The 22,009-nt window shown below is 33.5% G+C and overlaps 1 protein-coding gene across 6 annotated transcripts in view; it reads right to left on the bottom strand.

The window, feature by feature from the left end:
* The window catches only part of LRBA (LPS responsive beige-like anchor protein), a 772,859-nt gene that overhangs the window by 532,768 nt on the left and 218,082 nt on the right, over positions 1-22,009 (bottom strand). For all 6 annotated transcript variants that reach the window (XM_027067081.2, XM_027067078.2, XM_027067090.2 and 3 more), the window contains exons 31-33: positions 19,638-19,771; positions 7,023-7,101; positions 6,078-6,211 (exon numbers count right to left, since the gene is read on the bottom strand). In XM_027067081.2, the coding sequence (XP_026922882.1) occupies positions 6,078-6,211; positions 7,023-7,101; positions 19,638-19,771 (347 nt within the window). The remainder of the gene's footprint in view (positions 1-6,077; positions 6,212-7,022; positions 7,102-19,637; positions 19,772-22,009) is intronic.

The following is a 22,009-nucleotide window of genomic DNA, read 5'->3' as shown; positions in this document are numbered from 1 at the left end:
CATAGAAATAATGATGGTAATAGTGTTAAGCACCAGCATAAAAATTAGCCACAGAACATCTACATGTTGCATTAAGAAAGCAGGTCATTAACCAGACTAAATTATGGTTTCTGTAGAGCTTGAAATGAGCATAGCTCGGGAGGCTAATTCCAAGGCCAAAAGGAAGCATACCAATAGTCCATCTGTCATTGCTGGTGTAGCTTCTTCTGGTCTAGAACCTTGCCACTTTCCATAAAATGTACCAACTATAGGAAGTTCCATATATTTCAACCTTAAAAGCTACTACTTCCAAAAAGGAAATTCAGATCTTTCTACAATTAGGTCATTATTCCTAACTGCTATATTCAAAGGAAACCAGAATTCCTACCAACTTTCATTTCATGGCAAAACATTTGGGCTCTGATCTGGCTCAGGCTTTGGTATCCACTCAGAAAAAGAACAATGTGACACAAAAGGCCTTGGGCCATGAAAAGTTAGAATTCATTGATTAATGAGTTGAGTACTCAATAATAGTAAAATAAATAACATTTCACAGTTTGATTAGAACAATTCATGTTTTTTGGACTGGGGATTTGTAGATTTGTAAAGGATGGGGAGGAAGACCAGGATGGATGGTATATTAAATTTTAAATGAAAATGGGCTTTAGAGGACAAAAGAGACCTTACATTAGTCCTTTAATTATAAGTTCCCTGCTTAAGGGCAACTAATACTGTAAACAAAAATATATAACCTTGAGAGTAAATAAACAAGAAACATCCCCAATAAAGGACTTGGCATCAGGTTACACAACTTAACTGTTTTTTGTTTTTTGGGTTTTTTTTTTTGCCTTTGGATGACACTGGTTGCATGTATGAAAAAGGAATAAATGAATTATAAGCCAGTAAATCTGTCTTCAGATTTACATTCAGACTCTAATAATTATCCAAAGGAGGCCCTAAAACAACACTTAGAGTGAATTTGTAAGTTCCTGCAGAAGTATCAATTTTCATTTTGTACAAAAACACATCCTATTATCGCCCCAGTTAGCAGAAAGCAAACAAGTTATTACAGGCTCAGAGATCTGAATAGGCATATTACCTAACCTCCCTAAAAGCCTCTCAGAATAATGGTAGGGTTAATTTTGCTTGGTTTTATTTTTGGTTCATTTTTCTAAGATACGCAATTTCAGTCTCTTCAAAAAAGACAAACTCAAGATACCAAAGCCAGAAGTTTTACACTCCTCTGGAGTTTCATTACCAAAGATGACTATAATTTCTTCACCAAAGACTATTTATCCTACCTCTATTACTAGTGCTTTTCTTTACCACTAAAACTCAAAAATATTAAATGACTTACCAGATATTAAGCAAACAACATAACATTTAAACCCACTGATCTGTCTAAACTTTCAAGCAGGCAGATCATGACAAACAGTCGTGACCATCTGCCTTATGGAATGTAAGAAGCCTTATTAAAAATATACAAATTTTGGGCCACCTAGGTGGCTCAGTTAGACAAGTAACCAACTTGGGCTTAGATCATGATTTCACAGTTTGTGAATTGGAGCCCCGTGTTGGGCTCTGTACTAACAAGGTAGAGCCTGCTTGGGATTCTTTCTCTCCCTCTCTCTGCCCCACCCCTGCTCACACTATAATACACACACACACACACACACACACACACACACACACACACACACACACACACATATATATTATACATATTTTAAGTCATCTTAAACAATTTACAGGAGGGATAATTATAAACAGCATTAGAAATTTTGATAAGAATTTATGCATAATAAACTCAAATTCTTATTCTATATTTTCCTGCTTTTAAAGGAATTTGTATATATCCTGCATGAGCAATGCCCTTTGGATACAACTAAGTACTCCTCATCAATCTGTAAACAATATATCCATCTTGTAAACACTAATTCCAAATTTCAAATAAACTTCTAATAGGTTCTAGCTTATCATTAATTCTGGTCCTTTCTCTTGAACTTACATCATCAGATAGTTTGGAAAAGATGAATCATTCAAAATTTTGTTGAAAAGAAGACAGCCATCTTCTTTGATCCAGAATTGTAAAACATTTTCTTCTTGAGACTTTCAAACACCATTTAGAATGATCAATCCACTGAATTTTTTCATTTCTACATGAGCTTTTCCTTCCAATCATTTTCATATAACACATTTGCCTTTTTTACTCACTTAGAAACTATACCAAGTAAACTATGGTGTATAACTATCACGAACAATGGAAGAACACGGTCACATGCCTTTTTAGCAAAATAAGATGTTCCAGGTTCTTGTCAGAAAACATTACATAAATTTTGAAGACTGAAATCCTTTCTATTGAATGACATGCTGAGAAAACCAATTTCCTTTTTACACAGAAATATACTATGCACTAATGAATTCTTGAGTTTGATAAAATTTATAAGTGCTGTTCTCTGTCTCTTTAAATTCATCCTCAGATGGTCTAATTGTAAAATGTCTTTTTCTGTCAATTTTATCACCATACCATTAGAGCAGAAAATAAACAACTCTGAATTCTTAAATTCAATGAAAGTTGAAAATCAGACCACAAAGATAATGTCCACAGAATTCTTTTACACCAATATTTCTCAATTTTTTTTCGTTACTGCTCTCCACTTGGGAAGCCATTTCAGACCATTTTTTTCTTAACTATACCCCTATGAAATTTTAATACTAAAGATGTACTCTATAGATGTATGTGGCCCTTTGGAGGGTCACAAATCATTATAATACCTAAAATGTTTTTGTCCCACGCCCCCCCCATACCAGTTTTTGCTCTCACTGAGAAAACAAATTTCTATCTTCTAAAATACGATCATGTACTTTGAGAAATGCAGTAAAAACTGGGGGTGATCTGATAGTGATGATTTGTTTTCCTATCGTGGCATAAATTCTAGGGGCAATTCCAGTACTCTTGTATTCTTATTATTTTAGTCCTTACTATCGCTAGGAATAACTGATGAGTAGCAGTGAAATAGCCAAATGTTTTAAGGTATAGGAAAACTAAGACCACAAACACCCTATAACAAATCTTAGATTTATAAAACTTGTCCAATGAACTTACATATGGTAACTCTAAGATGGAATATATTTTTTAAGTAATTTTCTCTTTGTATTTGAAGGACCTCTTTAAACAATAAAATATTAATCCTTATAAAGGACTGAAAAAGAAGGTTAATATCACTACAATTGAGACAATCAGAAAATATGTGGTTCTAATAAGCATGATGTAATATTAAGTATTACCTCTAATTAAACTTTTAAATCTAATTTCAAGCCATCAGAAAATGCATGGGACAGAGAAACAATTAAATGACATCACCAAGAAACAATAGCATTAAAATAGTGGAAGAATAGGGTGAAACTATTTGATATTAATAAAGACTTAAGAGACATAACCAAATGCAATAAATTGATTTTGATTGTATCTTAGTTAGAAGAAAACCAATTATAAAAAGACATCTAAATGAAAATGAATATGAACTGAGTATGATATGGCACAAAACTATTATGAATATTAGGTGTAAAAGGAGCAATTGTGATTATAAAGGAAAATATCCTTTTTTACATGGACTATTAATTATTTAAGGGTAAAAGGACAAAATGTCTGGAATTGTCTTAAGTACTAAAGCAAAAAAAAAAAAAACAGAGGTAGATATAACAAACAGCAAAACAAAAATGGTTTGGTAGTTGGCAATAAGTTCATGGTTATTCTAAATATTTAACATATTTAAAACTGCTTAAATAAAAAAATTATTTAAAAAATGTAAAAGTAGGGGCACCTGGGTGGCTCAGTCGGTTAAGTGTCCCTCTCTTGATCTTGGCTCAGGTCATGATCTCGCCATTCGTAAGATCGAGCTCCCCACGTCACAATCTGCACTAACACTGCAGGCCCTGATTAGGATTCTCTCTTTCCCTCTGTCTCTCTCTGCCCCTCCACTGCTCTCTCTCTTTCTCTCTCAAAATAAACTTTAAAAACTTTTAAATATATATATATACACACATATACACACACACACACACACACACACACACACACACACACACACACACAAAATATACAGTGTCTGGTCATACATCTAGTGACTGGCAAACACAGGATTAAAACCAAGGTTTCCTGTCTTTGAGTCCAGTGCTTTTTGTATAGTACCATGCTGCAAATACCTCTACTCAAAACTTCTTTATTTCACAAAGCATAAAACCACCAACCAAAACATTCCTCACAACCTAAAATACAGACATAAGTAACATAAAACTCTTAGATTTGTTTGCTATTATAATGAACACAGTCCAATGAGTAGGCACTGCTCAGGTTTTTAGATAACAAGGAAGATGATGCACTATTGCTTACTGGTTTATCAGAATTTACCAGTAAGAAGTTGATAAATTAAATTTTATTCAGGGATCCAGAAATGGCAAATTTAGTACTTCTGAGTATCTAAGGTGATCCTATTTTGTTTGATCTATTATAAAACTCAAAGACCAACTAAAAAGCAACAATGCCTTCCTACACCAAAAGGCTGTAATTAATAATTCATTTTATATTAATGAAATACAGTTCCTAAGTTGTCACACCACTTTAAAAAATAAACAATATGTGAAATATAAATTACGGAGACGTCCTCTAATTTTTCAACTCATTATCTTTCAAATCTTACTACTTCATTAGATCAAATAGTCCATGCATGGCTAAACAAATTATATCCTTTGGCAGATAATGTAAATTTCTACCCCACATTAATCAAATATTTCTAAAACCTGAACTTTTTCAAATAAATTCAATGCTACCTTTTCCCTCTATGGAAATGACATCACTCACCACCAACCCCCTATACATCTATAGCAGAGATGATAATAAAATTCATGTCAGCTAAAGCTTATTACTTACAAAGTGCTGGTATCTCCTAGGTAATGCTGAGATACAGATAACTTACTAAGCTATTAACCTACCTATACCTTGAATTTCCATATCCTTATTTCTATGAAAAGAGTGATTTTTACAAGTTTTAAGAAATTCCTCAAGAGATCATCTACTGACCATAGCTCAACAAAAAAAATATGATAACTAAAGCTGTAAATCCATATTTAAAGAGACTGGGCTATAGATATTCTATTTTTCCATGATTTTTCAGCTTTAGGAAAACAAAAGTATTTTATCTTAAACCATCAACCATGGACACAGACAAGCCAGAGTTTGGCAAACTTCTAGCCCAACACTTTGAATACAAAAAATCAATTCTGTATTATCACTGATGAAAGTCCTCTAGTTTATCCTTAAAAATTTTTCATTATAAGGATGAGGACTGGTATTCTGAAGTCAGTCTATTAAGCTCTCAAAAAGAATTGTTTGAAAAGCCATTCTCTACTGAACTAATACCATTTGGTTGAGTTACCCATTCTATTAGAAAACCCTGACTACATAACAAGTGCCCCTTATCAGGAAAAAAAAAAAAGTCCCAAAACTCTTCATCCAGTCCATAAACAGCATGGTTTCCAATTCACTCAGCAACCAACTCTACATGCTATCTAGTTTAACACAATCTCAAAGTATGCTACTTTGAAGTAGAAATGATCCAGTAATCTATGTATGATATAAGCAGGATAGAGTACAAGACTACTGCTATTTCCACTTCTTTATAAAACAGAATTCTACTAATAAAGATAAATAACACATTCCTCACTTATCTAATATGTGGCAATACACTATTGTTTATCTGGATCTTAAGTTCAAGTAAAAGCCTATATAAATACTAACTACTATAACACTAATCTTTCCATCAATGCATTAAGAAAAATCTAAGTCTTAGTTCTTTGGTTCAGTACATACTTTTCTGTTTCATCCAATTCACCGATTAAAAAATCTTGAACATATAAGAATATCAGACGAGACATATTCTTCACAAGATACAGCCTCTGTAAGAATCCTTGTCAAAGGATGAAAATACTTGAGCAATGAAACTCCATGCATCTCATATTTTCCATTTAAGTTAAGCTTGAAATTTTAAATATAAATTTAAATATATATTTGTAAAGTGACATACAGAAAAATCACTTACTTGTTCCTTCTATTAGCAATTCTTGCCCATGACTACCCAAAAGTGTCCGAGAAAGAAAAGGTGCAAAATCCACAAAAATCTCTCGCAGAAGAGGAGCTGCCTTCTCCAAAGCATGTTCAAGTCTCTCTGTAATACTAATGAAAAGATGTTAAGTTACCTGAACTTTTCATTAGAATTTACAACTTTCAGTTTTTAAAATGAGCTTCCACAGAAATGTAAAATTCACGAGAAATTAAAAATTACGTAAGGACTCATTATTGCTATACATATCATTCCTTCTGCCTGGATTGCCCTTTGTTAGTCAGTTCTACATCATCATCCCCAGCCCTGACAAACAATCTGGTAAAAAACCACTCCAAGGATAAGCTTTTATAGGAAATCTTAATGGGTCAGTTGAGAGCACTTGATTTTAATTTTAGCACCATTTTAACCTAAAAAAACTCTAAGTCCTTACCAAATTTGTCTGTTCACCAATTAACCATCAGCACTTTGAGCTCAAGAACTATGTCTTCATTTCCAAGTTCTCAGATGCAGCATATAATACAGACTCAATATACGTTTATAAACCTAATCACTTTATATTCTTTTCCATTGACATCTACGTCTATAGCAGTTTTTTCTTTCTTTTTTCTTTATTTATTTTGAAAGAGAGAGAGAGTGCAAGCAGGAGAGGGGCAGAGACAGAGGGAGAGACAGAATCCCAAGCAGGCCCTGTGTAATTAAGAATTTGTTATTCATGCAGCACTTACTTTAATAGCCACTTCTCATAAACTTTTTATATCTCATAATCTTTAAAAAGGAACTTCTAAAATGTTCTAAATGTCGCTTATATTTAAAAAAAGAAGTAGAAAAAATAAAGTTTTTTTTTTAAACAAAGAGCTGTAGCTAGAGAGTTTAAAGAGTCATCAAAAGAACAAATCACAAATATCCAATTAGCTTAAATACCTCATATTTGAAACTTGGTCTTCTGGAACTGAACCAACTGTTGGAACCGAGGGCAATTTTGCATTAGATGATCTACCACCTGTAAAAGAAAACAACCATTACAGGAATTTTCTGTTTTTAGATACAAAGGTCTAAACAAAAAACCTATCTTTATAACAAATCAACAAAAAACAGAATGCAGTTTTAAATGTCCATTATAATTTAGATAACATTAAAATCTACCAATTAATAAGATCTTCCTTGAATCATTTATAAATCTTAGTTACAAGTTTGATCATTACACAAAGTAACCCTATGATCCACCAGCTGCAGAGGTAATAGAAAACTAAATTCTGACTCATTCAACCAGAGTTATGATTTCTTGCTTTTTTTTTGTAGTTTAAGTTTATTTATTTATTTTGAGACAGAGACAGAGAGAGCATAAGCAGGGGAAGGGTAGAGAGAAGGAGAGACAGAATTCCAATACAGGGATAGAACTCACAAGCCATGAGATTGATCTGAGGAGAGATCAAGGGTCGGATGTTTGATGGACTGTGACACCCAGGCGGCCCCCTGCAGTTATGATTTCTTCTATTCAACAAGTGGCAATAGAGATTTACAAGTAGAAACTCAAAATTTACCCTTAAATATGTATATCTCCATTACCATGAAAACTGACCTTGAACACCAAATAACTTATGTTATACCCTGACTGCTCCTAAATCTAGTCCAACATAATCCAGTGAGTATCTGAGAAACACTTCTTAAATGATTCAAACAGAATTTATACTCTTTCATTTGTGTCCACACTGTAATAAAAACATAATCTGTTAGTGTATTTGTAACACAGCATGTCAAATGATTTTTTAAATATCCTTCTTCCTACAATACTAATCTTCTTAAAAGCAGAGACTTCCTCTTCTTTATCCATATCTCTAGAAGCCTAGAGAACCTGACAATAATAGAAGTCCTCAATTTATGTTAATTGCGGAAATTATTCCTTTAATCATTTCCATTTCCCATATTTTACAGGTCTATCTTCCCACCTGGTATATGCTTCTCTATTTCTTACTTTTTTATGTCCCTCTTTTTATTTAAACTACCGTGTAAAATTAATTTCTACCATGTGATCTTATTTTACTCTCCAATGAATATTCTCAGATACCCTTAAATACTCTTGTATATTTTTCTGAATGGCCAATTCATCCTCTTACAGTATAAAATGTTCAAACTATGTTATCCTATACAAGAATAATCATCTTTGTTTTCAACAAATACCTGTGCTTATCACATTTACTTGGCAAGACAAAAATAATCACCATCAAAGTAATTCTGGAAGACTTAAAGAATGGATAGGAACACAAAAACATACATTATGACAAGTCTTTTTTTTAAATTTTTTAATGTTTATTTATTTTTGAGACAGAGAGAGTGCGAGCAGGGAAGGGGCAGAGAGAGAGGGAGACACAGAATCTGAAAGAGGCTCCAGGCTCTGAGCTGTCAGCACAGAACCCGATGCAGGGCTTGAACTCACAAACCGCGAGATCATGACCTGAGCCGAAGTCAGAAACCTAACCAACTGAGCTACCCAGGTGCCTCACATTATGAAAAGTCTTGAAAAAGTGAATCTAGAAGACTAATCTGAAGGATAATTTACTGAGGCTTAAAGAGTTCTAAAAGCTCAAGAAAGTAGGGGGAAAATAAAGTTCCTGTTTAAGAATCAAGATATATGGGATAGAACGTTCAATTTAAGCTAGGAGTAGGACCTAAAGAAACAAAAGCCATTTGCTTTTTCTAAGGCCAATATTAGGAAAAAAAGAATACACATATACAGTGTCAAATAATCTCTCTATAACATAGGGACCACAAGAGTCACTGAAATCCAACTGGAAAGATAATACTAACAACCTGGAGTCCATAGGTACGAGGGACATGCACATCTTACTTGCATTTGTAATTCAGTAAGTAAACTTTCCATTTCCGAAAGCAGTATCTTAAATGGATGTCAAGTTAGTACTTGTGTAAATACAGACTGAAATCCTATCACAATTCTGTAGAGGAACAGTCCAAAAGAAGACAGGAAACATATGGAAGCAAATGAAAAAAAGAATACACAAAGCAGAGGGGCACCTGGGTGACTCGGTTGAGCTTCTGACTCTTGATTTCAGCTCAGGTCATGATCTCACAGATCAGGAGTTTGAGGCCTATGTCAGGCTCTGCACTGAACATGGGGCCTACTTGGGATTCTCTCTCTCTCTCTCTTTCTCTCTCTCTGCTCCCCCCCCCCAAAATAAATAAATAACTAAACTTAAAAAAAAAGAATATGCAAAGATGATACAGAAGAGGGGCTTAAAAGATCTTGGAACCTATGCATTATCACAGATCTGATGCTTTTGATCTGTTCTCAAAACCTTAGATATAGGTATGCTGGAAGAACATAAGGAACAAATTGGCATAGACAGAAAGATAGATAAAAGAGAGAAGAAGATGTTCATATAGCAAACAGAAAGAAAGAAGAAACAGTTGAGAAGATACAAAAGCAGCCTCTGATATTGGGAGCTAGCCTGTTAATATCAATTAGTCCCTACTGCTGTTAGGACCTGATTAGAAACCACAGTTAGGTCTTGGTGTTTTAATATTGAATATAAACAATTTCATAAAGCATCAACATCAGATAAAGCCATGCCATGATCATGATGAATCAACACAAAACAATACTACCATGTAATTTTTTCACAACAGACAAGAATGAACTCTGTCCAAATAACAAAGATGGCCAAACATCCCAAATCCTAATATGAATGACTGACTTCTTTATAAATTATTGCTTTGGGCTTCCACGCTTCTAGATGATATTTATTAGGATACCTTATCACAGAATTAATTACCAATGCTTCCTCACAATATTCAAATCAGAAGGAAGCCCACTTCCTAACCTCTCCCTAAAATCACCTAATACAATCTAAAACCCTATAATAAACCTTTTCTAATACTCTATTAGTGAGATGTCCCAAACTTCCTCATCATGTGTGTGCATTCTCCCTCACTTAACTAACATATTCAACCAAGGGTTTATTCCTGGTGGTCTCTGGTTAGAGCACATTGATACAAATTTTAAATGAAGTCAGGCAGAGAAAGATAAAAATCATCGGATTTTTTTTAGAAGAGCCAGAAATAAATCTGTAAGTAAGAATTCTTTTCAGTTACAACCTATTTATCAAAATAAAATGCACATTTTTCCACATGATACCACTTCTCAAATCAACACATTTTACAATCAAAGGCATCTTAAACAACAGTAGCCAAAGTTGAGACCTAATTGTAAGAGAAAACTGGATACAATCAAGAAAGCAACAGATTCGAATCTGAGATATGGTAAAAGACCAAGGAAGAAATGTTTAACTGAAATCTTCATTTTGCCAGTCTGCAACCTCAAGATCACAAAAACTAGAGGCCTAGAGGAAAAACAATTGTACCGTCTCAACATACTGTGTAAATATAATGATTTACTTGTGGTGAAGGTGACTGTCTAAAGACTAAGGGCCCTGCTGTTACTTGGTTCCAAAGGTGTAAGCCACAGGAGACCATCTCCATGACTTCCCTCACTACTAAAGGACACCAAATGTGGCAGTAAATGTAATTGGACTTAAAAGTTTAGAGCTTCTGAGAATCTATAATCTTGCGTTACAAGTGGAATCACTTATTTTCCCAGGATGACTACAATGTAAAAATGCTGTGCTTTAAAGAGCAAAAGGACCCTCTTTTCCAAACCTTGAACTAGTCAGACTTGAAGCAGTTAGCTTGAAGAGATCAAGGAAAGTATTTGTATCTGAATGGGTGCTACACTGACCCGGAGCAAGGTATAGGAGCCCAAATAATGTAAGGAGGGCATTTAGGTAGAAAAGAAAACTAAAAAAAACTTTGAGGTAATAGTTTGAAATTAAGGGCATTTGTGTGAATCCATGGTTTCACTACAGACATATATAAAAGTATATATTAAATATATTCCTTCATTCAAATACATACTCCTATATATATAGTCCCTAGTTCTTTCAACTGAGAGGACCTGAGAGCAGCAATATTTGAACATCCCATGTCCAGATCTTGCTCCTAAATACTATTCTTCACTAAGAGAGAGAAATGGCTGATTCAAGATCTCTGGAAGAAAAGTACACAAAGATCTTGAAACACCTAGCTTTGTTTTTTTAGAAAGCAAAGATATGCCCACGGAATAACAGGCTGTCATTCACAAACACACAGAAGCCAACTTGAAGGGACTACCATAAATCAAATTGGAGACAATTTGAGCATAAAAATAAATAATAACTGATTCAACGCATCCAGTAAAATAGGAAGCCAAAAGGCCATACTGTTATGATAAAGTAACAATCTGAGGAACAGGATATTTAAATAATTTCAAAGCACCTTCCCACAAAACACTTATTAATTACAAAAGGGAAAGACTAACAACAATATAGAAAGTTGGCAGTTACATGTTAATCAAACAATGCAAGGGGTCATCATTGGTACTGTGACAAATCAAAATTGTAAACCATATGATGAGCACCAAGTGATGTATGTAACTGTTGAGTCACTATAATGTACACCTGAAACTATTAACTATAGTGGAATTAAAGACAGACAAAATTGTGTACCATGTGATTAGATTCTTTTCTTCTCCACCTGTTCCATAATATTCCTACCAAAGAAATATATCATAATCTGCTTCTAATAATGAGTATATATCAGACCAATCAAAATTCAAGGACATTCATTTGAATCATTCCCAGCTCTTAACCATAATAAATAGTGTTTCGTATTTGTTTACATAAATCTATGTGCACTCCTTGATTTTTTGGAGGTAACTTCCTAGAAGTCAATAAACATACACTTTATTTATTTACTTACTTATTTATTTATTTGAGAATGCAAGGATGCCAGGGAGAAGGGCAGAGGGAGGGAGGGAGGGAGACAGAAAGAGAGAGAGAGAGAGAGAGAGAGAGAGAGAGAGAGAGAGAGAGAGAGAGAATGAATCACAAACAGGCTCCACGCTCAGCACAGAGCCCGATGCAGGGCTCAATCCCATGACCTGAGATTGTGACCTGAGCCAAAATTAAGAGTTGAATGCACAATGAACTGGGCCACCCTGGAGCCCCAAACATACGCTTTAAATATTGATACATACTGCAAATTGCTCTAAATAAAGAATAAGCCATTTACACTTCTTTGACTACTAGCAAAATTCTATGTATTTTCCTAATTTACTGGAAACCAAACAGGGAACAACTACTACTCTGATCTTTTGAGCAGTTTTGTTAGAATCTTTCTTCTTCATAATTTGTAATTATTATATATAATTAGTTGAGATTGTATCATTCATTACAAATACTTCTTAAGTTTGCAGTGGCTGTTGTCATGCAGAATTCTAGACTGTTCCCTTTAAACCATTTTACCAGTATGATACAGAAAATAGAAATACCACCGAATTTTTAACATGATTGTTAGGATGTTTAAATTAAAAAATGTAAAGCACCTAAGATAAAGCAGATTGGCCAATGTTACTTTCCCACATTTCTGCAAGGCACTACAGAAGAAAAGTCGAGTGCTCTTCTGAGTGACTCTACTATCTATTCGTGATTCCTGCTATTCATTTTGAGTCAAGCCTTCTATTTACACATTACTTACCTATTACATTCTGGTAATAAATATAAAAGTTCTTCCACTCTCCTCAGCCTGAAATCCATTTCCCTTCCTGCTTTCAAAAAGAAATGCTAGGTCATTCAAGACCATAGCTTTTCTCTTCCTCATCTAAAGGAACCCACTAACCTCTCAAGTTCTCAGCCATCAATCTCTCTTATAACTCCCAAACCAATTTCTTTAGATACCATGTTCTACACTAGCAGAAAACACTTCCTCGCCAGCCACCTACAACCTAACCATTCTCAAAGTGAACTCTAGCTCTATTAGTATTAGGCCAGTTTCCTTGATAATAACTACCATTCAGGGGTTATTATATGATTGAAATGTTTAGAGGAAGCAGTAATGGCTCTGCCACTTACCAGCAGTGGGACGTTGGGCAAAGTTACTTAAGCTGTCTGCTTTATTTTCCTGATCTATAAAATGAGCAGTGATACCTATATTTCACAGAATTATTTTGCACCTGGACATAGTAAATACACAATGGTACTTTCCTACCTGCTACTCTATGACTATCTTTAAAGTATTTAAAGTTATCATGTTTCCTTTAGTCTGTACTTCAGACTGAAAACACACCCAAATTATTCAATGATTATTCATGTGACATTAAATATAGGTAACTTAAATGAGATGAAGCTTATAAAGTGCCTTTTAAAAATTTCACTCTAAAAGTCTAGAAGCTATAAAGCAAAGAATCAATCCTGGATTTAACTGTTATAAAAAGTAGATTTCCAACAATTTCATTTATCACATCAATATAAAACAAAACACAGTCATAGACATTTAGTAAATAAGGCCACTGTATTTTAATGAAAATGCTTTCATTAAAAACCCAACCTAGGTAGCTTAGTCAGTTAAGCATCCAACTCTTGGCTTTCGGCTCGGGTCATAATCTCACGGTTTGTGGGTTCAAGCCCTGTGTCAGGCTCTGCATAGGCAGTGCGGAACCTGCTTGAGATTCTCTCTCTCCCTCTCTCTCTGCCCCTCTCCCACTTGCTCACTTTTCCTCTCTCTCTCAAAATACATAAATAAACTTAAAAAAAAAAAAAAAACCTGTATTGCCACACAACACTCCCACAATTTCCTCAGGCTCACTTCATTTATACCTGGGCATTTTGATTCAACATACATTCTAGGTAAAGCAAATACCTAATTATGAGTATAAATAAACAGTCAGCCTATAACCGGCAAGTATCTGGGACAGCTTGACCTTCTTTAAAATATGCTTGGTCTTCAGGCAGATCTAGTTCAATAATCAGCCGTTCTGATTACCAACACTCAGCCAGAGATTCAAAAATCTGGACTGTCTGGGGCAACTGGGTGGCTCAGTGGGTTAAGCATCCAACTCTTGATTATGACTCAGGTCATGATCACATGGTTCCTGAGATCAAGCCCCGTGTTAGGCTCCATGCTGAGCCTGGGATTCTCCCTCTCATTCTCTCTCCCCACCTCTCCCACTGGGCTTTCTCTCTTTCTCCCAAAAATAAATACATAAACAAACAAACATTTAAAAAAAAAAAAGAAATCTGGACTGTTAGATCCCACCCCCCCCTTCCCCACAGACTTGATTCCTTTGGGGGAGAACACTGGCAATCTTAGACAATTAACCTTTGGATAACTACTGAGCCTCCCTCTTAGAGTAAGACTATTCCTAAAGATGAAGTTGTGAATCTCTCCTTTCCATAACACATTCCCTCCCCATTCCCTTGAAAATCAGAGTTGACTTTTCTTTTCACTGGGATTTTTACTTATTGGTGTCTTCTCTCCTCCTCACCATCCTGCTCAATTGAGAGCTAACTGTACATAAAAATTGTTAACAAACTGAGTGGAATCTATCCTAATGCATACGATTAATTTTAAAATGAAATTAAAATACAGATTTCACCATAATAACAACTTTTTTTTAATACATTTGGCAATTCCCACTTCACAATCAAAAGTTCTCCATTTTCTAGTTTCTTTTTTTTTTACAAAACTTCAAACTAGAAGGCAAAAAAGGGGAAGTTGAAAAGACTCTTTCACTGTTCAGTATCTGTCATTTCTGAGACTCAGGTCCAATCCTTCTATTTCTATACAACACTCAATGAAGTACTTCAGAGATAATGACACCTCCAATTCTCTAAATTCTTGACAGCAATATATGATCACTGAATCATAACTGGCCACTGACTTTTATAACTGGTGATTATTTCAGAGTTTTATTTTTTTAATTGCTGGTAGTTTTTAAAGACCATGTTTATTTAGAATATGTCAGATATTTTCTCTGAAAGAACTATTAGTAGTTTTTCTTGAACTTTTCTGAAGCTGAAAAAAAAGAACACATCAAGTCCCATTTATTTAAAAGGAAAAACAAATAATAAAGCTCAAGAAAACGTTTGCATGAAGCTCTAGGTAGTAGTTATAAAACAAAAATAGCTATTACTGTGCTAATTGACTCTAATTTTAATGAGCTGAAATGCATATCAAAAGCTTTAAGAAGACAAAAAGCAATGGTGGTTCTAAATAAAACAATAACAAAAATGCTTTCCTGACAGTACCCTAGAAATGATGTCAGTTTTCAAACCTAAAAGACACTAGAGCAGAAGGAGATTGTACAAAATGGTCTTTTTCAATAATCAGAGAACACTTTACTAACAAAGATAAAAGGGTGAGGGGATGGGTTAAATATAGGATGAGGATTAAGGAGTAACTAGGTGTTTTCTGGAATCACTAAATTGTACACCTGAAGCCAATATTATACAATGTTATTAACTGAAATTTAAATAAAAACTTTAGAAAAATCAACTTATCAATAATTATAGGAGGAAAACACCACATGAAAAAAAATAAATAAATCAGCAATTTCATAAGGATTGTCCTTCATTTCTCCCAGAGGGGAAAAAAATGTAATTTCCAAATCATTCTGCATGCTTTAAATCATAAATCTGCAGATAAAATCATAAATGTATGACTAATTTATTATTTTAAATTAACATTAAATATTTTCAATAGACAATCACGCATATGTAAGTGAAGAAGCTACTTTGAACATGTGGAACGATACAGACTTATCTTTTCCTTATCCTTGCACTGATAAACTGGCTCCTTCAAACTGACAATTTTCCAGACATTCAAAAGAACAAAAAGGAAAATGCAAATACATCATCTGTCTAGGATCCATCCAGGGAATAGCCAACTGTTTATTCAAGGTCCCTAAGGGCCTAAATAAATAATGTCCTTTACAATAACATATCATTAAAACAAATGCCAATATTTAAACCCTAAACACTGTATTTTTTAATTTCCCTCCCTCTTCCTTTCTCCTCCTCTCTCTCTCCTCATCCATTCTGGGCCAGTTGCAGGAGGGACAGTCTATATGCCCAGTGGAAACTCTTTATTAAATAATAGAAATTTGTATTGATTAGTAAATATAAGCCTCTTGGGTCAAATTTCATATAAAGCAAAGAATCAAATACTTCTACATTAAAAAAAACATGCCAATTAATAATGTGCATGGCTGGTAACAGCCATAATAAACAGAACAGAGCCTAATATTCTAATGAGGTGTATAATTATTATACTTTGCAAACTAGTAAACATGCAGCATATAAATTACTGAAAACCAGTCTATTTAGTTCCTTTACTGGGTTAGCTTCACTTTTGTTTTGTTCATTTATGCTTTGCATCATGGAAGGATAAATAGCTTAGCATATCTGAAAAAAGAGTAATGGCATGTTACCACATAATGTACTGTGGGCAATTAAACCTGTACTGATAAGTAAATTTAAATTTTCCCTATTTTGATAGATTTACTGAAACTGTTTTCTCTTTTAGCTTTCTTTGAAAATATGCATACACAAAAAAAAGAAAGAAAATATGCATACACAAGGGGTATACCTTGTTCTCTGATGAATATCTTTTACCAGTTATTAAGAGTGATTTTCCATTGTTGTTAATAGACTATACTTTTTTGCTAATAAAATACTACAGAAGCTAAGGAATATTATTCAAGCTAGAATCTGACATTTGTGTGACAAAATTTCATAGTTTTAATAAAGTACACTATTTAAAATGTAAATGTACACACCTAAAAAATTTTTTTGCAAAATTATAGATTTGGGTGATTTTTTAAGTATAGGTGACACAATGCTACATTAGTTTCAGGTATACAACACAGTGATTCCACAATTCTATACATTACACTATGCTTACCACAAGTGTAATTACCACCTGTCACCACACAATGCTATTATAGTATCAATGACTATGTATTTCCTATGCTGTATGATTTATTCATTCCGTAACTGGAAGCCTGTATCTCCCACTCCCCTTCACCCATTTCACCCATTCCCCCCACCCTTCTCCTCTAACAATCGCCAGTTTGTTCTCTGTATTTATGGGTCTGTTTCCGCTTTTTTGTTTTTGTTTTGTTTTTTAGTTGATGATGATAATATGGCAGAAGAATCTTTGACTTCACATTAAGCTGGCAAGCTCTAATTCTTTTTCTGGGATCCAAGTGTATCTAATCCTAGTTTCTCTTTAATTGTGCCACATGTAAATTTAAGAAATCCCATTCTGATACCAAAATTTCAAAATAGTTTAAATGTTTCTGCTATAAAAGTCCTGTTTTATGTTTTATATTTACATGGTTTCTTCCAAGGAAAGTCCCCCCCCTTTTTTTTTTTGCTATTGTACTATGTACTTTCAAGTGTACTTTTTACTAACCAATAATCTATTAATGAATTTGAGCAGTTCATTTTTTGTTGCTGACTCACTATAAAACTTAGAACTGAAGTCATCCCAAGGCACAAAGGTTTAAGATCCACAGGGACATATATTTATTGTATCTTCATACAAAGAAATACAAGATCAAACTAAGACTAATACATAACTTACCCAGATCTACAAAAATAAATTGCCCAGCTCAGCATGCAATTACAACTATCAATTCATCCACAAATCATTTTTTCCAAATAATGCTTGAACCAGGAGGAGGAAAATAAATACATATCGCCTATTTTTTTTAATGGCAAATAACTTAAATCAAGAGATCTACTAAAAAGAACACAAAAATCTCTCAGTTAAAAATACTGACAGCAAAGAGATAAATATTTGTGTGGTCTGGATTCCAAGTGAAAAAAGAACAGGGTACATGGGCTGGTGGCAGTAAACAAAAGTATGTAAAGTGAGACCGAAAGAGAGTAAGAACTACAGTGACTGAAAACACTACACTGAGTTAGATTTCCCTTATCAAGGTAGTAATGTTCATGTCAGCAATTAAGAGAATGGAATAGAAATACCAATCTAAACTGGAGACACCAAATAACAATGACAAGAAGAGCACAGTGAAAGAGGAAAGGAACAGTCAGATATGAAAAACAGATGATGAAAACAAAGACCATCAACACAAAAATTTGGAATGACTTGGAGAGGAATTTTTTTTAATACAAGGGTTTTAAGAAGAAAAAGGAAAGAACTAACAATTATAGCACAAAATGGGAAAACCTGGGAACTATATGAGAAACATCACCACTGAAAATTATACAAGATTTAAATAATGGGGGAAAAGAGTACATTATGAGCTGGATATAGGGTTTTGTGGGGGTTTGCCAAAATTATAGTCTTCAAAATAGCAAATTATTTTGTAATTCTGGATATGGCTCTTCAGGGTGAGTTTCTATTATAATGGATTTACTGGAAAAATTACAATGTTTCAGAAATAAATTTATCATACTGTTTTATATCCAATACTGCCCATTTATCTCAGCTGTCTCTTATCTCTTCTAAAGACTGCATGATTTAAATTTTGAAAAATATATTTAAGACAAATCACAGGATCTTACTTACTTTGTCCCATAAACTGAAGTAAAAGAGCAATGTATTCAAAATAAGATGAAAATATTTTACTCAGTGTACAGTGAACCTCTAAAACTTAAAACATTTGCTCAGGGAATTTACTAGAAATTCACTATAACTGATTTTAAAAGATGGCATACAGTTTCATAGATATTAGTGACTTCTGCCTTTTTCCCAACTGAGGCAGATCTAGAAAAATCACAGTTGATTTTTTTAAGGGTTTTGGATGGGGGTGAAAGAACAGAAATTAGCATCCAACCCAACATAGATTACCAAATTGTTTCTCTTCCCAAGAAAAACAAAAGCATCAGAGTATAATGGAGCAACAGGAAAAGAAAAATCTGGTAGAGTTCTACTTATTTTCTTTCATATTTTTTCACTAAAACAGTACCACACTACTGCAAGATGTCAAAAACAGGGAATAAGGAGGGAATGGCATTGAGGTGGTATATGGAACTCTGTACTTAACCACTCAATTTTTATGTAACCTAAAACTAATCTAAAAAATAAGGTCTAAATGTTGTTGTTGTTGTTGTTATTTTTAATTTTTAGTAAAACAAAAGATAAGGCAGGACAAAATTCGGTACCACTACTGCAGATTTTAGTTCCAGGTGGAAAATTCTTATCAATAACTATTTTTTTCCTAAGTATAAACATAATACAGAAATACTGATAATATTCTGAAAAAGATACTAACATTAAACTTAAAACATCAAAATTGCCAGTAGTTCAACTACATGGAAATAATCTAGTAGTTTCAGCATACATTGCCTAGCTTTTTTTTCACATATAAAAGATATATACTTCACATAGCTATGATTACATGGTATATAAAGTATTGCACATATTTTTTTACTTAACCAACTGTGAACATTTCCTCTTATCACTAAACATTAAGAAAAATTATTATGGTTAAGTGGAGAAAATATTGAAATACTTGATGTAATTTATTTGATACTACTCAAATTTACTTAGAAAATTATAAAGCAATCAACAGTATAACATGAAAGCATAATGATTTACAACATGCCTAACCAAATATCTTAACTTCGCAAAAATGGAATCTAAAAACTTATTTGTTCAAATCACTAATAACTAACTCACCAGGTGATTCTCCTCCTACATCTGAAGCTTGGGGTGAATCTACTGAAGAAACCACACTGACTGCATTGGTAGGGAGACTCGTATTAAGTACAGAAGGTAAGACTGATGATTTTTTTGTTGCAATGATGACACTTCTGTAATAAAGTAAATAGAATTTAAAATATGAAACATCACTCAAGTTAATTACATTAATTTCAAAATAGAAAACAAACTTCTTTTTTTAACTTATTGATTTATATTTTGATGTACAATTTAGAATATTCTCTCAGAAAGAAATCTCTCCAATTTTGGCATATTTATTTGCATTTCAATTTTTTAGAATGAAGACAATATTCTATGGAAATACAATAATCCATTACATTTATAGAACTTACAATTACTATACAATATTCTTTAAATTTATGATCATCTTTAATTACCCAACTTAAATAAAAAATAACCACAGGTATATAAAAAAGGAATTTTGGCACTCAAGTGGAAAAGTAATTAACTTTTTCTTAACCTCAGAATTGAAGCAGAAAACTCAACATGTTTCTACATGGATTTTAAAGCACCACTAATTTGAAATCATAAAACCTTAGAAATCTTAAAGGTAAAAAAAAATGCAGATATAAGTAATTTTTAAAACCTACATAATCAAGTTTCTCTTTTTAACCCCCAAAGTCTATCTTTTGACAATATTATATGGAAAAAAAACAATGCAGAGGTATAAAAGCTAGATGCAAAAAATTCCAAATAATCAAATTCATTTTGTCTATTATTCAAACACAGGTATTTATATACACCAATTTCAATTAAAGTGTAATACTTTATACCCAAATAGTAACTAAAAGACCTTATTAGGCATAACTAAAAGGTATTTTTAATTGAAGTTAGCTCCATAAACATGCAAAAACCCAGTTAATGAGGTAAAGAGGACAGCTGATATATAATGCACTCCCACAGCAGTGCTTACTTTTAATTACCTGGTGTTAACCATAAGCCTAAAGTCTTCAACATTCAATTTATTTAATCACATCTTTTGTTGACAATATTGTAACTGCAAGCTTCAAGTATTCCCTTAACAGCTTTAAAGTATTCAGTTTCTAAATAAAGTTACTTAGATACTTGATCCCAATAAATGTATTCAAAAGTGGAAATTATGTAATTCCAGTAACTCAAAAATACATTTTGTTTTTGTTGTTATACCAAAGAGAGATAATGCAACGCGAAATAGGTTCTGTTTTACTTCAATGCCTATCATGTGATGGCAAACAGTGTTGCCAATTAAATCAAGTTCTCTTGTGTTAGGAATGGTTTATTCAATGTACTTGGGGGTAGCCGGTGTCACATCATTATAAGGGTGACTGCCAATGTTAACTATACACTAAAAAATAGAAGCAACAGCCACCTGAGCCCTCAATCCAAAATGGTGTGCTTAAATCATAGTAGCTTATATCAGATGAAGACTATTGACTTTAGGGGGAGTAGATATGACCGTGTGTGTGTGTGTGCACACACGGGGAACACTCAAAACAATACAAAAATAATTTATATATTTCCTACTCGAGGCAGAAATTCATAAACCTATTGTTTAAGAAAATCTCTAGCTGCATTCCCTAGCAACCTATTTTGGAGTGAGGAGTACTATACAGAATTTACTTTCACATTTCTTCCCAAAAGAAAGAACTGGCAAGACCTAGATCACTCATATATGTAAGCACTGAAATGAGCAACAGAAAATAGTATTGAGAAAGCTGAAATTGTTTTTTCCATAACTGAAATTTAAGACATAATAAAACTACCCTTTGTACCAGCAATTCCACTCTTAGGAATTTCCTCAAGATAACTTTATGCCCACAAAAAATGTGTACAATAATGTTTAAGAGGCCTTATTTAATAGCCAAAAACCAGAAACAGCTCAGAATTCTTTCAAAAGAAAAATGAGTAAGTGATAAGCTTATATACGAAAAGATCCTCAGCAATTAAAAGAAACTACTAATAAATGTAACATAGGTGAATCTCAAAAGCATTATGGTGAGTGAAGAAAGCCTCATACATAACACAGATTTTGTATTTCCTTTCACATGAAGTTCTAGAAAAGGCAAAACTAATCTATGGTAGGAAGGAATCAGAAGAGTAACTGCATCTAGGGGATGGGGACCGTCATTGGCTGGGAATGTGCAAGAAGGAACTTCCAAGACTGATAATGTCTTGATTGAGGACTTGGGTCACACAGGTGTACAAATCTGTCAAAATTCATCAAATGATACACATTAAGATCTGTGCCTTCCAATGCATGTAACATTTTACCTTAAAAAACTGTACTGATCTCTAGTTTAAGATCTGCATGGTTAAATGTTTATGAAGTGAACTGATGTCTGCTGGAATGT

This window comes from Acinonyx jubatus, chromosome B1 (genome assembly GCF_027475565.1).
Source record: "Acinonyx jubatus isolate Ajub_Pintada_27869175 chromosome B1, VMU_Ajub_asm_v1.0, whole genome shotgun sequence".
Lineage (NCBI taxonomy): Eukaryota > Metazoa > Chordata > Mammalia > Carnivora > Felidae > Acinonyx > Acinonyx jubatus.
The sequence above is the reverse complement of the archived record's forward strand: the minus strand, read 5'-3'. Positions and strand labels throughout refer to the sequence as shown.